At 42.6% G+C, this 16,897-nt stretch overlaps 1 protein-coding gene across 1 annotated transcript in view; it reads right to left on the bottom strand.

Annotated features, from left to right (window-relative positions):
* The window catches only part of obscna (obscurin, cytoskeletal calmodulin and titin-interacting RhoGEF a), a 53,733-nt gene extending 38,185 nt beyond the window's left edge, over window positions 1–15,548 (bottom strand). Inside the window, exons 1-21 of the mRNA XM_061779184.1 lie at window positions 15,393–15,548; window positions 12,815–12,906; window positions 12,468–12,734; window positions 12,117–12,278; window positions 11,917–12,021; window positions 10,505–10,771; window positions 10,019–10,288; window positions 9,655–9,921; window positions 9,305–9,568; window positions 8,936–9,202; window positions 8,589–8,858; window positions 8,243–8,509; window positions 7,779–8,045; window positions 6,481–6,753; window positions 6,139–6,402; window positions 5,763–6,029; window positions 3,811–4,077; window positions 3,466–3,735; window positions 2,987–3,253; window positions 2,221–2,496; window positions 1,835–2,101 (exon numbers count right to left, since the gene is read on the bottom strand). Of these exons, the coding sequence (XP_061635168.1) occupies window positions 1,835–2,101; window positions 2,221–2,496; window positions 2,987–3,253; window positions 3,466–3,735; window positions 3,811–4,077; window positions 5,763–6,029; window positions 6,139–6,402; window positions 6,481–6,753; window positions 7,779–8,045; window positions 8,243–8,509; window positions 8,589–8,858; window positions 8,936–9,202; window positions 9,305–9,568; window positions 9,655–9,921; window positions 10,019–10,288; window positions 10,505–10,771; window positions 11,917–12,021; window positions 12,117–12,278; window positions 12,468–12,734; window positions 12,815–12,854 (4,864 nt within the window). The 5' untranslated portion in view covers window positions 12,855–12,906; window positions 15,393–15,548. The remainder of the gene's footprint in view (window positions 1–1,834; window positions 2,102–2,220; window positions 2,497–2,986; window positions 3,254–3,465; window positions 3,736–3,810; window positions 4,078–5,762; window positions 6,030–6,138; window positions 6,403–6,480; window positions 6,754–7,778; window positions 8,046–8,242; window positions 8,510–8,588; window positions 8,859–8,935; window positions 9,203–9,304; window positions 9,569–9,654; window positions 9,922–10,018; window positions 10,289–10,504; window positions 10,772–11,916; window positions 12,022–12,116; window positions 12,279–12,467; window positions 12,735–12,814; window positions 12,907–15,392) is intronic.
* Window positions 15,549–16,897: the final 1,349 nt, after the last annotated feature.

Here is a 16,897-nt window from a genome sequence, read left to right as displayed (position 1 = left end):
ACCCACCCTTGAGGACTTGCACGCTGCCAGAACTAAGACAAGGGCGTGCAAAATCCTCTCGGACCCTCCCCACCCTGGTCACCAGCTCTTCCAGCCCCTTCCCTCAGGTAGGCGCTACCGATCAATGCAAACTAGAACTAGTAGACATTCCAACAGCTTCTTCCCTCTTGCAATCAACTTCTTGAACAGCTAACTTACAATTCCATTACAACAAGCTGGCAATTTTTTGACTTGAGTTCGTTGTCACATTTCTGTATTATGTATTACTCGTGCACTCACTGTAGTTGTCTCGCCGTGCTGCACTATTTGCATATAGTGGCCACTCATGCCAGAGTAGCATCTGCTCCATTTGCACACTGATTGAGGAGTATCTGTAACATTTGCACAACCATTGTCCCAGATTATCGCAGTACTCGTCACTTTAAACCGCATACACTCCTTGAAGTCTCAGTGCCCTTTGCACAATGGTCATTGCACCGGACTATTGCGATATTAGCCATTCGAACTGAGGACTCTGCATCTTTTTGCACAATTGTTGTTTGTTGTTGTTTTTTGTCAATGTCTTTATGTCTCCAAAGTGTTCTGTAAATTGACTGTCTGTTGTACTAGAGCGGCTCCAACTACCGGAGACAAATTCCTTGTGTGTTTTGGACATACTTGGCAAATAAAGATGATTCTGATTCTGATTCTTACCCTATCTCTAAGGGAGAGCCCAGACACCCTGCGGAGGAAACTCATTTCAGCCACTTGTTTCCGTGAGCTTGTTCTTTCGGTCACAACCCACAGCTCGTGACCATAGGTGAAGGTAGGAGCATAGATGGACTGGTAACCCAAGAGTTTTGCCTTTCTTCTGAGCTCCTTCTTCACCATGACCGACCGATACAGTCTCCATCACTACAGAGGCTGCACCAATCCGCCTGTCGATCTCCCTCTCCATTCTTCCTTCACTCATTAACAAGACCCTAACATACATGAACTCCTCCACTTGGGGCGGGATCTCTTCCTTGACCCGGAGAGGGCAATCCACCCTATTCTGACTCAGGATCATGGCCTCATATTTGGAGGTGCTGATTTTTATCCCAGCTCCTTGGCACTCGACTGAGAACCGCTCAAGTGAGAGTTGGAGATCACGGCTTGATGAAGCCAAAAGAACCAAAAAGCGGAGACGCAACGGTGAGGCCACCAAACTGGACCCCCTCAACACCTTGGCTGCACCTAGAAATTCTGTCTATAGGTAATGAACAGAAGTGACAAAGGGCAGCTTTGGCGGAGTCCAACCTTCACTGGAAACTGACCGGTTATACAGAGACCGAACAGCCCTTATCAAGGGTTCCGGTATTCCATACTCCCGGAGCACCCCCCACAGGACACCCCCCCCCCCGCCCCCCCAAGGGACACAGTTCAACACCTTCTCCAAGTCCACAAAGCATTTGTAGACTGGTTGGGTGAACTCCCATGCACCCTTGAAGATCCTGCTGAGGGTGTAGAGCTGGTCCACTGTTCCAGGGCCAGGATGAAAACCACACTGCTCCTCCTGAATCTGAGGTTTGGCTTCCAGACTTCCATTCTGACTGTAATATTCCAAATGTGCATTGCATTATCTGATATTATTTCTTCAGAATGACAATGAACACAACAAATATTCCAAGGGCACGGTACTGCTGTGCTGTGATTTTATGCAAAATGTAAAATCATTTGTCCATCTGCTGCATTCAGTTTTACATATTAGATTAGTACATTAATGACATTTATTATCTTGATAATTCATGAGGAAAACAAAAGTAAAGTAAAATGTAATAACGTGACTGGGTTGTGTCCGACTTTGTCAAGTCACCTTGGACCGACAGCTCGGCAGTTGATTGGCTGTCCTTTGTCTTGCAAAAGTATTTCCCAGCATCGCTATCTTGCACGTTGTTGATGATCATCTTTGTGTACGGCCCTTCCTGCTTCATCTCATACTTGCCTCCACTGCTCAGAAGCACTCGACCTCTCCTCCACTCCACTGGAGCTCCAGGTTTGGAGAGCTCGCAGCAGAAAAGTCCACTGCCACCTTCCTTCACCTCCAAATTCTGGAGCTTACGTTTGAATGTGACAGGAAGTGCTGTTTGGCAGCGCACACACAGATTTATGTCGTCAATCCAGAAATATTCCAATATCATATCTTGTACTGTACTTCTGTACTGTATATCTTCTACTCTTATACTGTATGTACTGACTTACGTTTCACTTTGAGTTCAGCAGTGGTTTTCTCATCTCCTGTAATACAGCTGTACCTCCCCGCATCTTCCGCTTGAACATTGACAATGGTCAACTGAGCTGTCTTCCCTTCCAGCTTCAGCTGATATTTTCTTCCAGACATCTCCTCAGGCAGCAACTCTCCATCTTTCTGCCACTCTACCAGGACATCTGTTTTTGACACTTCGCAGCGCAGTGTCACACTATTGCCTTCTTCTGCCTCCTGGCTTTTCAGACTCCCGTTAAACGTGGTGGGAACAGCTTCACAAGAACAAAATAGATGTTTCAGTTTGTGGCATATAGTCAAGGAAAAGCACTAATTACCGATGATCCACTATATGGACATAATGTACCGTCACACTGACACCCAGCACTAGCACCAACAAGAGGTGCATTGGATTCAAATACTGTATATGGAGTTGGTATCACGTTTGCAGCGTCTACCTTTCTGGGAAGACTTTCTATAAGATTTTGGGGTGTGCCTGTGGGTCCATTTGTGAGGTCAGGGATCTATGCAATGTTTTAGACCAGTGGTTTTCACATTGAGGAGCTTCTCCCCAAAATTAAAGGATTGAAATCCCAGTTTCAGACTATTAAAGTCTCTTGAAATACATGTCGTTTTTACAACAGACATGATATCATTCTAAGCAATCATAGCCATAAGAACTTTTGCACTTACGATAACTCTATGCTTAAAACCAATGTATCAAGCTCGTCAGAACAAACAACATTTGCATACTGTGTAACATACCACTGACTTTAACAGTGGCCTTTGTCTTCTGGTCTCTGCAGACACAGGTGTAGATGCCACTGTCCTCTGGTATTGCATCTCTGATGGTCAGCTCCAGCATCGAGCCCCTCTGCTTCATCTGGTACTTCTCACCATCTTCTAGCAGCTCACCGGCCAGCCTCCACTCCACAGCGACGCCAGGCTTAGAGATCTCACAAGATAGCATGATGTTGTGTCCTTCCTCCACCTGAAGGTTCTTCAGCTTTTGTTTGAACGTGATTGGGAATGCTAAAAATGTGTATGTATGAATAGAAATTAAAAAAAAAAGAATAAATAATTGCACAAGAAAGTGTATTTTATATCTATCTTCACTAAAACATAATGGAAACATAAAAGCATCAAAGGTCTTTAAAATGTATATTGTACTGTATTTTGATAAATTAATGTTAGTACCATTGTTGCAGACAGTAAACTGACAACAGTTTAACTAAGTACTGTACCATTCACAGTGAGAGTCGCTGTGGTCTCTATGCTCCCGCAAATGCATGTGTAAATGTCGCTGTCCTCTGGCGTCACATCCAGGATACTCAGTTCAATCAGTGTGTCCCTCTGGCGAATGTGATATTTGTCGCCGTTCTTGATGAGCTCATCCCCCCTCTTCCTCCACCCCACAGAGAGAGATGCTTTGGAAAGCTCACAGCGTAAAGTTGCAGTGCTGCCCTCCTCGAAGGTCATGTTACGCAGCTTCTGTTTGAAGGTGAGCGGCAGAGCTGTGGAAGGTTCAGAAACTTTTAGAACCAATGAATCAAGATTTTATGGTATTTTATCAATTGACTATTTGCTACCTTTGATTTTGACAGTGGCGGATGTGACTTGATCAGCACACAAACACTTGTAGAACCCACTGTCCTCAGGAACAGCTTTCCATATCAAAAGCTCCACGGTTGTGTCCCATCTTCTCATCTGGTACTTCACTCCATTCTTCAACACTTCTTGCCCCCTCATCCATTCTATTGGTATTCCAGATTTGGAGAGTTCACAGCGTAATATGACATTGCTCCCTTCCTCTGCATGCATGTTCTTCAGCTGCTGGATGAATGTAATCGGAATAGCTGGAAAAGAAGAAACAAATAAAGATAGGAGGTCAGTTAAAGGGGAAATCTTTACTCTCATTGGACACTTCAATATGTACACCTGCACAATATAATAAGATTCAAATGAAGAGAGGAATACAAAAATCTATTGGAAAGATAATAATGGTCAGTTTTAAATGATGATTCAAGAGGTATTAATTAATTCCAAAATATGTATTTCAACAATATTTTATTCCAATGGAGGAACCCGGTATGCTTATTTTTATGTTATTCCCAATTCAATATCCATAAAAAAATTATTAACCATTTCATTTGAACAGGGCTTTTTGCTAAAACCTGATTGTTTTGTTGTACATCTTTTTATGTTACATATACAGTACCAGTAGCTTAAATAATTGGGGGATGCCCGGTGAGCTAGATCATGGTCATCTATGACCAAATAGATCTAGTAGCATTACTTTTGTTATAGTTTACAAATGTGTACAATACAACTGCACTGCATCAAAGTGTTTTTTTTTCATTTTCCACATCTCTTATAGCTCAATATTGAAATAATTACAGATTAGACCCATATTTCAATATGGGTTGGTTCAGTTCTACACCACTACAAACTACTGTACATCAATTATTACACAATAGTGATAGTCTTTGACTGAGTTTTAGTGAGAAAAACCTAATAAATAAAAAAATGCTTTATGTCCAATATGTGAGAATATGACACTACCTCTAAAATAAAATTTTATTAAAAAGAACAACCTATTAACTACTTTTCAAGTTTGCAAATATTGACACACAGTTAACAACAACAGTCATAGTGTGTTTGAGGTAGGATGGCTTCATAACTAGAACTGAACTAAAATATAAATATAATGTAAAACACTTGTTTTTCATGAGCTGAACTCAAAGATGTAAAGAAAGACTTTTTAATTTACACAAACAGCCCATCCATCCATTTTCTACACCGCTTATCCACACTAGGGTCACGGGTATGCTGGAGCGTATCCCAGCTAACTGCAGGCGGAAGACGGGGTACACCCTGAACTGGTTGCCAGCCAATCGCAGGGCGCATATAAACAAACAACAATTCACACTCACATTCACACCTACGGGCAATTTAGAGTCTTCAATTAACCTACCATGCATGTTTTTGGGATCCATCCATCCATCCATCCATCCATTTCCTGAACCGCTTATCCTCACTAGGGTCACGGGCATGCTGGAGCCTATCCCAGCTGACTTCAGGCGAAAGGCGGACTACACCCTGAACTGGTCGCCAGTCAGTCATAGGGCAATGTTTTTGGGATGTGGGAAGAAACCGGAGTACCTGGAGAAATGCCACGCAGGCACGGGGAGAACATGCAAACTCCACACAGGTGAGGCTGGATTTGAACCCCAGTCCTCAGAACTGTGAGGGAGATGTGATAACCAGTCATCCACTGTGCCACCATCAAACATCCCCTTTCTCCTAAATATTGTTCACTGATCTGTAAAAATCTCTGTTATACAGCACATCTCTTTTGCCGAGATAATCCATTCCCTCACAGGTGTGGCAGATCAGATGCTGATTAGACAGCATGATTCTTGCAAAGTTGTGTCTTGGGCTGCCCACGATAAAAGGCCACGCTAAAATGTGCAGTTTTAACGTATTGTGGGGTAGGCTGTTAAAGAAACTACGTAGACCAAAATCAGGAGCATGGCTTTACCTTGTACTTTGAGCCTTGCAGTAGTGTGGTGGCCTCTGCACTGACAGGTGTACTCCCCTGAGTCCTCCGGCTTCAGTTCTCGGATTATGAGTGAATTGACGGTCTGTCTCTGTTTCATCACATACTTGTCTCCAGGCCTGAGGCTCTCCATGCCTTTTCTCCAGTGGAACTGGACCCCCGGCAGAGAGTACTCACATGTCAGGGTAGCAGTCTCACCTTCGCGGGACTCTATGTTTTGTAGAGGCTTAGTAAACTCCGCTGGGATACCTAAAAGGAAGCAGCAACATAATTAGACAAACACTGTAAAGCAAATTCATTATCATTATAACGCCACAATATTCCATTTGTAGTTTTGATAAAGAATTCCCAATGATACCTTTTACGGTTACAACAGCCCTTGTTGTAACAGATCCAGCACTGCACTCATACACTCCAGCATCACTTTGGCAAACTTCCCGAATTGCCAGCCGAGCCTCGCACCCCGAACGACTTGCAAAATACCTTGAGGAGTTCCACATTAGGCAGCAATCTTTGTACCACAGGATGTGACATGGCTTTGAGGTGACGCAGGACAAAACGAGACCCCCTCCTTCAATAGCCTCACAGTCCTCAAGCGCTTTACAAATGGTTGGACGTCTCTCTAGTAATGTGAACAAGTCAAACCCACTAATTACCTAATTAAATGGAACAAGAAAATAAGAATAAGACAAAACCTCACCTCTAACCAACAGTGACGCATATGATCGTTTGTCACCAGCTGCAAATGAGATGGTGCCAGTATCTTTGCGGGCCAGCTGTCTAAATGTCAACGTGTGGTAGCCTCCCGCAAGCATCTGGATCTCATTAAGTTCATTATTGTACAGCAGAGTCTCGTCCAGGTACCACTTCACCACCGTGTAGTCACTGGGACAGATTTGACACTTGAATGTGACTGTGTCGTTTTCAAGGCACTCGATGTCCTCCAGTTCATCCAGGATCACCACTCTCTGGCCTGACAGAAACAGAAAAATGGACTATAAATCTCACATTGCTCCAATGCTAAGGTTATCAAAGTACTAGAAACTATCAGTGTGAGGCAGCACAGGAATCAGTGATCAATGATACATATTTTTTTTAAATACGAATTCACATCGATGTCCTGATCTGAAACTACATTTTATTACCCCAAACCCCAAACCCCAAACCTCTACAACGGTTTCCTACTGTGAAGATTACAGTCAACTGCACAGCAAGTGACACGGACGAACACCACTGAATAATTCAGTCGCATCGTGCAGTGTGCTGGGTACTGCAACTGGCGTTCATAAGTTGCCGACCGTGTGCAACTAGTTCGGCTGAATTAAAATATCAAATCGCAAATGAATGGTGTCATAGCAGCATAGATGTTGAGGCCAATCAAAATGTTAGGTTATATCACACAATCTTTCACGACAGAAATTATGTTTGCGAGTACCAAGTGAGATCCAGCCCACTGCTGCAAAGCCGTACCAATATATTGTATAGAAAGTAAAGAGAGTCTTTCTGCCCCTGAAATGGAGGTACGAAAGTTTGCATTCATGCAGTCAATGAATCAAGCCTTCATTGCCAGCAGCCACTCGAATATTTCGTCTCTCCTTTCTTCTTCTTTTCTTCTCCTGCAACAGAAAAATATATATACAGTGGCTGGGGGAATCCTCTTTTTCCTTGACAATCGCACCACGTTGTTTGTGGTTAAATGACGCTTCAAAAGGCTTCAAGAGGTTGTTTCCTGATAAGAACGGCATGAGGGGTGCAATTTTTGTTGCAGCAAGTTGGCATAGGTACTTGAGGGGCAATTTGTTTGCAATCGTCCAGTTCCGTCTATTATGGCTGCATCGCTTGGTTTGCGGCAGGCTTAAGAGTCATGCAAGCTACATTCTCAGACTAGAATTTGCTAATTGAGATTTATTCCCACTGGACAGTCCTAGCTAAATTACTGCCATGGTCTAAATGAACATCACTGAGCCACAGTGATGCAGTGTCTCGTGTTTTCCTCACCCTGCACAGTCAGCTGTGCACGGCTCTGCATGGTCCCAACATCACATGTGTAGATATCTGAGTCCAACTTCTCCAGAAAAGTGATGGTGAGTGACAGCACCACACCCTTCTGCCTCATGACATACTTCCTACTAGACTTGAGCTCCATCATGCCCTTCAGCCAGGTCACTCGCTTGGCTGGCTGTCGGGTCTCGCACTCCAAGGTCACTTTACCCTTTTCCTCTGCTCGGGTGTCCTTTAACTCCCTTGCAAATGAGTGCTGCAGTTCTGGAATGATACACATTTTGGAAATCGTGTGTGAATACGGAACATAGCAATCCTACCAATCTTGCAGCCTTGAGTAGGGTAAATTTGCCAAGACATCATTGCCTTATCAACCTATTTTCTGTCAGTGATCAATCTTAAATAAATCTTCATGAGGGAAAATGTAATAATCCAGAAGAATATTTTTCTCCAGTTCCTACCTCTGACCTCTAGCTTGGCACGGGAGGCAACCCCATCAGCCTGACAGCAGTACTCTCCTGAATCTCTGATTGTGGTGTTCTTGATTATCAGCCTTGCGAGGTTCTTTTCCACACTCATCCTATATTTGTGACTCTGCCTGATTAAATGGCCGTTTTTCAGCCAGTGGATGCTGACCTCAGGTTTGGTGATCTCACAACTGAGCTCCGCGTCTTCACCTGGCACTGTCTTGGCATTCAACAAATCCCTAAAAATGTGCACTGGCCTCTCTAACATCACAGAAAATACATTAGGGCACACTTAATTTTTTTAATATACAGTCAATTCATTACAATACTGGGTATTCACCTTTGACAAAGAGCATGGTCCTACAGCTTAAATCTTTAATTGTAAATATCACTTCTCCAGCATCGGACAAAACTGCATCTTTAATGCTCAACTTGTACTTGCGACCATTGTTGACGACCCGGAAGTGGCTGTTGGAGACAACCACTTGACCGTTGATGGTCCAGAAAGGCTCATCACTAAGATTGTGAGACAGGTGACATTCAAAAGTGCAGCTTTCACCCTCCAGCACGGATGTGGTTTTCAAGCGCTGGATAATAGTGATATGTAAATCTGTAAATACATTAAATTATACAATCATTTAAATATGCACTGTCCAGGTATTTCATGTGTACTGCTCTTCAACCAACCATGTACGGAAACTTTAGCCTTGGTCTGGCTGGTTCCTAGATCACAGGTGTATTGTCCAGCATCATCTTTGCTCAAGCAATGAACAATCAGTGCCATGGATCTTCCATACTGACACAACTCGTGTTTTTCATCAGGTGTCAGGACAATGCCATTCTTCCTCCAGACTGGAATCACAGACTCTTTGGAAATTTCACACTGTAGGCAGACCTCACCTTGCTCTTCCCCAACTGCATCCTCCAGAGGTCTAAGGAAGACCGCAGGGCGCTCTAAAGGTAATAGTAGCAGTAGTACAAACAAAATTTTTGGATTAATCAGAATATTTCTCTGAAATAAATAAAACTATCAGAAAACGTCTTATTGTAGCTGACCTTTGACCTTTAAAGTTGTTGTCTCTGAAAGAAGGCCAGCTTTAAAGGTGACCCTGCTTTGCTGGGGTCTCAGTTTCTTAATGGTGAGGCTGTGCATGGTACCCATGTGCTGGATTCTGTTTATGGCGTTAAAATAGAGGCGGACATTGTTGAGGAGCCACTCCACGTTGGGAACCACATAGTTGAGCTCACAAGTGAAATTGGCGACGCCATCCTCTTCAAGTTCCACTGGTTCAAGGTGTTTGACCAGCTTGAGCGTTCGCACTATGATTAAAAAAGGGAGTGAATCCAATGCAAATGGCGTATTCAGCTCAGCTTTGAGCACAATAAATCATCCTTAACTTACATACCTTTGACTTTAACATGTGCCGTGCTCTGTGAACCCCCCGCCGTGCAGCGATATTGCCCAGTATCCATTCCTACCAAGCCATGGATTGTCAGCTCTGCACGTTTGCTATCTCTCCTCATTCTGTACTTGTTTGAAGTCTTTAGAGTTGTACGACCTTTAAACCACCTCACCACCCTGGGGGAGGGGGCAAACTCACAGCTCAGAGTGACAGAGCTGTTCTCCTTGGCTTCTACATCTTCCAAATTGCGGACAACTTGGAGGGGCCGCTCTACAGGGAGAGAGATAGTTTACCAGTTGAAAGCGATACCATCAACCTTCTCACGATCACGGAGAGGATGTATTTGGGGGAGGGCTGCGTTACCCACCTTTTACCGTAAGCTCAGCAGAAGAACGGCTCTTGCCAGCGACAAAAACCACAGGCCCTGACATGGAGCTGTCTGTCGAGGTGAGGCAGAGGCTGTGGATGGTGGCCTCCCTGTAGATATCCACCTCTTCACTAGGCTCCAACACCTTTCCATTCAGGGTCCATTTGGGTGGCCTCCCTGACTTCAAGCTGGTCTCCACTTGGAAGAGTGCTGGCTCTGGTTCTGTCACTTCCACTGAGCTCATGCCCCGAACTATGCTCATAGCCTGCTCTGCATGGACAGTCATAATATACAGTACAATTCTGTTACTGACACAATTTACTATTAAGATAATAAATGCTTTAAGATTAGTTCTGTTATTTCCTGGGAACAGCTGTTTTGAAATCCAGAACAAAACTAACATGGCTTTCAACCTTAGCGTTTCCACTTTGTCTATATATGCAAACTTGCAAATGTTGTGCATTACAATGTCTGTGTATATTTCACCCTCAACTAGAAGCTGACAACAGGTTTTGTCATCTCCTGTGTCACAGGTGTAGGTGTCTTCGTCTGAGGAGCAGATGTCATCAATGGTGAGCTGCCTGTAGACGTCTTGGCTGACAAGTTGGTACTTTTTGCTAGACACAAGCTCCTTCTTGTTCTTGTACCACTTGACTTGAGCGTTGGCCCGAGAAACCTGGCACTCCAGGAGTCCTTTGTGGTGGTACATGGCGATCTTGACTCTCAGGGGACGCACTATTTGGGCTGGCAGCTCTGACGATTGAAAGAACAGGCTCAGGCAATTGCTTTCGGCGCAGTATGTGTTAGTGTACATCAAAGAACCAGCATCTCGAAACTGTTTGCCTGTTGGAATTAACTAGAATTTGTTACAAAATAGTAGAGAATTTGCATAATTTTTGGTTTGTCTTACTTACATACTGTGAAAATAATTTGCCTAACTTGCTAAGCAAATATATATACAGGAGCAAAATGTAATGATTTTTCCACATTATTTCTGTGGCATGTCCACCAAATTTGCAAACAACTCAGCATTTTTTAGTTTGTCACTATTGAATTTCCACATATACACAGACTGTGCTTAGATGCAGTGGCACTCATGAAGCTCTGAAATGGTTTTGTATGTAATGCACTAAACCTTTGACTTAAACCTATGACTTAAAGTGCAACCAAGCTCATTTTCATGTTTTGTTTCTAAATACATTAAATATGTTCGGAGACATGTGCAATGACTGAGAACAATATACTGTAGTACTGAATTGTTGAGATATGGTTTAAAACTCGTTTTCACCTTCTAAATGTTTCTGATTTTGTGGGCGGGCTAGAAAACAGCCCTGTGACATCACAGGGCTGGGGTCTATACCCCCTATATAAACACCAAGCGCCTTTATTCCATGCAGTGGCCATTCAGTGGAGTTCGACTTCCTTGGTCATCAATAACTTCATCCTGTTCTACCAGTATAACTATGCCCACAACTTGAAAACATACATCTTCCCTGAATTGTAATGTGTTTTGTGTTATTTGGGCAACATGTCTTGCCATCTTGGACCCAAGCATGTTGTGTTTCAGCAGTAAAATGGACGAGAGCCGCCTCCCCGCCGCCCATTTCCATGAGAGAAAGAAGGTGGTACGTGCATTTGATTGACAGGAGAGGCAGGATTTTCAGAGCTCTCAGAGACACACCGACAGCGTCTGTAAGCTGAAAGCCTGTCTCAATTCTTGACAATTTTTGGAGCTTGATTTGACATACTTTGCGATTTTTTTTAAATTAATTAATTCATTCATTCATTCATTGTCAGGCTTGTTCACAAGACTCTTCTCTGTGATGTGTGAAATTTACAAGTTTCTCCTGTTTGGTTACACTTTAATGCTACAACTGTTGAGCCACCAACAGACTCACCTTTTACTGTAAGATTTGCATAAGATGAGACACGCTCTGCAGTGAATCTGATTTCTCCAGCGTGCTCTGGCCTGACCGACTTAAAAGAGAGGGTGTGGGTTTTACCTGAAACCAGTTTCAGAACAGAAGTTATACAATTCAGCCTTATTTAAGGCTATTTTATTAAATATGTTGAGATCATATATGCATATATATATTACCCTGATGTCTGATCTTAATGTTGTCCCCGGGTCGGATCCTACAGTCATCTCTGTACCACCGACCATCAACATCCACTTGATTTACTTCACACAGGAAACTAACGGACTGACGTTCCACAGTATCAACATCCTCTAGTTCCTTGATGATGTGGATGTCTTTAGCTAGGAGGAAATTAAAAGAAACAAGCCACAACTAATCCCATATTAAAATCAATGAGGTTTTCATGAATGGTCCATATTAAAGCCACATAATGTTGTTTCTGTTCAGCAGTCTTAAATCAACCTAAATCCTGAACTTGATCACATCATTGTCCTGGACCCTAGAGGTCGCAGTCGGTTGTCCTAGCCTACCTCTAACAGTGAGTTTGCCGGAGGTCTGAATGCCATTGGCCTGGAAAGAGATCAAGCCCACGTCTGCCAAAGCCACTCTGTTTAATATGAGAGAATGCGTCTTCCCGTGTGTGCTGATGCGACAGTTGGGCTTGGACTTGAGCCGCATCCCATCCCTGGTCCACACTCCCTCGATGTATGACAGATTAAGGGTCACCTCAAAGGAGCAGCTCTCGCACTCTGACACTTCCACATCCTCTAAGCCTCTCACCACCTGCAGACGGTTCTCTGAACCATGAAGACAAAAATGGTTTGGTGTATGCACTCCATAACAGATGTTGGCAATTGCTTTTAAATAAAGAACTTACTTGCAGCTGCTACTATTCCACCAGGTATATTGTCTGCCATACTTCTTGCAATCCAGATGGCTTCTGATTGATTGAAGCCTTTCAGTGTGGCTCTGAAATCACATATGGATTACTGGTAAATCTGTGGATAATGTGGCGACAAAGATGTACTGTACATACAGTTCATTATACTTTTGCCAGTAGCTAAATTAGCGAGCAAACTTTAATCATTGTACCTGAGTTGCTCTACAAAATAGTAACTATAACGATTATGAACACCTGACCTACATCATCTACTTAGACTACTAAGGAGATCCAATACAGGACCTGTGTTAAAAGTCTGTTTTTACAAAACTAATCATGCTTATACCTGATTGACATTGTCAGGTTTGTTTGACTAGCGGAACCACATCTTGCTCAAGGTTATTAGACTTAAGGGGGAACCTAGCCTCAAACCCATTCAGTGGCAAGATGAGCACTTTGTGATATCAGCCAAGCCCCCCCCCCCCCCCCCCCCCACACACACACACACACACAAATGTTATATTATTAGATTGTTGTTTTTGTAGTTAGCAGAGTTGTAAAACCGTAATGCATCATACCAAGAGGTCCTTCCAAAATGTATTTTGGAGCCATCTTGCACGACAACCACACCAATAAGTATTTTGTCATGGGTGAGAGGAAATATGAACCACTAGCTTAGGCCTACTTGTAAAAACTTCAAGTAACCACAAATTCAATCTGCATCTGTTGTACCTCAGTGGTACAGGTAACCCTTACAGGGGAATAGTTTGCCAAGGATCCCCCCTCTTAATCGTAGTGGCAATTACAGTCCACATAACCACCATGTGTACCCCTAAATGCCATAGCAATTGTTTTTGTTTTTATTGTTTTACTTTTCAACTCATGTCCATGATCAGTTTAGTAGAAAGGAACTTCACCGAATTAAACATTACATTAAATAAACACAATAAAAAAACCACATAAAAATGTATGTATCCCTCACCGCTATTGAAAAATGCTGTGTGCATGCAGGGATGTTGGATTTACGTAATACGTCACAATCATAACAGAGCTTATATTTGGCCCAAAGCTACAGGAAGGAGGAGAAATGTATTTAGTACGTTTGTTTTAACCATATGTAACCAGTCCCCATATGTAGGTACACAATTTTTTATTTGATACAACATAAAAATGGACCCCCAAGCTACGGCTCGTGGACCCCCAGGAGTCCAGGGACCCCGGTTTGAGAACAAGGGCTCTACAGATCTTGACTAGTTGGAATGTTTATACAGTTTCTATGCATTTGGTGTAGAAATTGTTAAATATATTCCTATGCTGCTGCTTACAGGACACTAGGACACACACACTAGCCTTTGTTTGTTAAAACTGACCACACTACCTGTATGTTATGAATACACACACACACACACACACACACACATGCACCACAGACATACTGCTAACATTCAAGCTGAGAACAGGTGAGAACCGGTTTGATAAGGAGCTGCTGAGAGGACTGGCTTCCAAATCCCACAAGAGAAGGAAGAAAGTCCAACATGCTGTATGATTCCACCCTATGGGGTATTATTATGGGGTATTTGCCCCTTAAACAAAAAAACAACAACAACAAAAAACCCTCTGTTTTCACTGACACTATAACCAGCATTTTGTCTTTCTTCAGGCTGAAACAGTGATAGTTGCAGAAAAAATATGTATACTTATTTTTAATCATTTGCATCATATTTAGTGTAGCTCTTGCCAAGTTTAACTCTTTCAAAGTGAAAAATCATTTGGAATACCTTTTGGAAATTCGAAATGCTGAAAATATCCATCATGTCATTGTCCACCCTATCAGCAGTTTGCATGTACAGTACATGGTTTGCTTGCAGTTAATATATAAAGATGGTGTGGGAGCTTGACCAGTATGCATTTCTAACAGCATAACAGCTACCTAATACAATAAATATGAAGTAAATTGAAAAATCGCAATTATGGGGGGTGAAATGGGGAAGTCTAAAAGGCACTTTATGGTGATATTGACTCTGCTAAGAATGTTACAAAATCGAAGATGGCTGCGTAAAAATCAGTACTTATGGCTTCAGTATTGTATGGCAGATCGCCGCAGTGGCATGCCTGACCTCCCCGGTAATGACGAGCAGTTTAATCTCTGTCACCTCGTTTGACTTAGATCATCACCACCGATATAGACTCAGCTGTGATGCTGTCTCTACCAGACTGAATGCCCTCAATTGAGAAAGGGAAGCTAAAAAAAAAAAAAAAAAAACGAACTCACTATCTAACTTCACTATCGGTAGAACCGGGATGTTTACAAGGCTCTCTTAGCTGCCATCTCGGACAGCATCACAGAGCAAAACCTTCTGAATTTGGAGTCAATGTGGCTCAACTCACCGTTTAGGCCTAACATCGCAAGAGCAATACCATATTCCCAAGAGTGTCTTTATGATTAACAAATACCATAAAATATATACCATATGTTTATCTTACACTATTAAAATAGAATTTGTCCCTCCCTGATGTTGTGGAATTATGTCAAGACACATGCCAAGAAACAGAACACCAGCAGTGATGTACGTACCTTTAAATCAGATGTATTCTAAGAGAAATCCGTCCTCACACTGGCTTGAGATATATATATATATATATATATATAGTTTAAAAAAAACACTCTCACACAAAATTGCAAATGTCCTTTTTAACAAAGCCTACAATATTAACAAACAAAGTCAGCATGCATACATTCAGAATATGAGTCTCACTCCCTGAAGGAGACAGCTTCCAGAACTTTTTTTTCCCTGTGCTGTGATGGGGTGATTTAGTGAACAGCTGACACATCCCTCCCCACATACTGACCTCCAAATAGCTCTCTGTCAGCATGTAGGCAAAGATAGCTTCAATCGTGTTAAGTAGAATGCGACTGGCATCAATAGAATCAGTATATTCAGCCAAAATGTAGTAATATTGTATTGGTCAGATACAGCGGCTGAAATAAGCATTTGCCATTTTTCTGACTAAATATATTTGCAGAGGGGCTATTGACATGAAGGAATTGACCTTGCCGTTCCAATACTTTTGGAGGAGACTGTACTTCCTAATGTGCTATTGACCTGAAAATTTCACCAGATGTTGGGAACAACCAAAGTAATCCATACATACAAAGAATCTAGAATAAAATAAGATCAGAAATTAAGTTGTGTGTAAAAATGTGAAAAAGTATTGAACGCATGACAAAAGCGAGGTGCAAAAAGGCATGGAAAGCCAAGACAACAGCAAAATCTAGCAATAATAAAACAGCAGTCCATTGTCTTGTCAGTGCAAATGCATAACAGCTGGTTCAGTCCTAATTGATGGCCTATAAAAAGGTCTCATTGCCAAGGTGTGAATCAAGACACATCTCATGATGGGTAAGAGCAAAGAGCTGTCTCAAGACCATCGCAAAGTAATTGTTGCAAAATATAACGATGGCATTGGTTACAGGCGCATATCTAAGCTTCTGAATGTTCCAGTGAGCACGGTTGGGGCCGTAATACGTAATAAGTGGAAAGCCAATCATACCACCATAAATTTGCCTCGATCAGGTGCTCCTCACAAGATTTCTGACAGAGAAATGCAAAGAATCATCAGAAGAGCTGTCCAAGAGCCAAGGACCATCCATGGAGACCTCCAAAAAGACCTGGAATTAGCAGGTACTGTTGTCACAAGGAAAACGGTCAATAATGTACTCCGCCGCCATGGCCTGTATGCACACTCACCACGCAAGACCCCATTGCTGGGGGAAAAAAAGCATGTCAAAGCTCATTTAAAGTTTGCTGAACAACATTTGGACAAGCCAGTGAAATACTGGGAAAATATCAGAGCAAAATTGAACTGTTTGGATGCCATAATGCACACCACGTTTGGAGGAGAAATGGCACTGCACATCACCCAAAAACACCATGCCAACAGAGAAGTTCGCAGGTGCGAGCATGATGGTGTGGGACTGCTTTTCAGCAAATGGTACTGGTAAACTTCCCACTATTGAAGGAAGGATGAATGGGCAAATGTACCGAGACATTCTTAACAAAAATCTGCTGCCATCCACGA

Source organism: Phyllopteryx taeniolatus, chromosome 7 (genome assembly GCF_024500385.1).
Source record: "Phyllopteryx taeniolatus isolate TA_2022b chromosome 7, UOR_Ptae_1.2, whole genome shotgun sequence".
NCBI classification, from domain to species: Eukaryota; Metazoa; Chordata; class Actinopteri; order Syngnathiformes; family Syngnathidae; genus Phyllopteryx; species Phyllopteryx taeniolatus.
The sequence above is the reverse complement of the archived record's forward strand: the minus strand, read 5'-3'. Positions and strand labels throughout refer to the sequence as shown.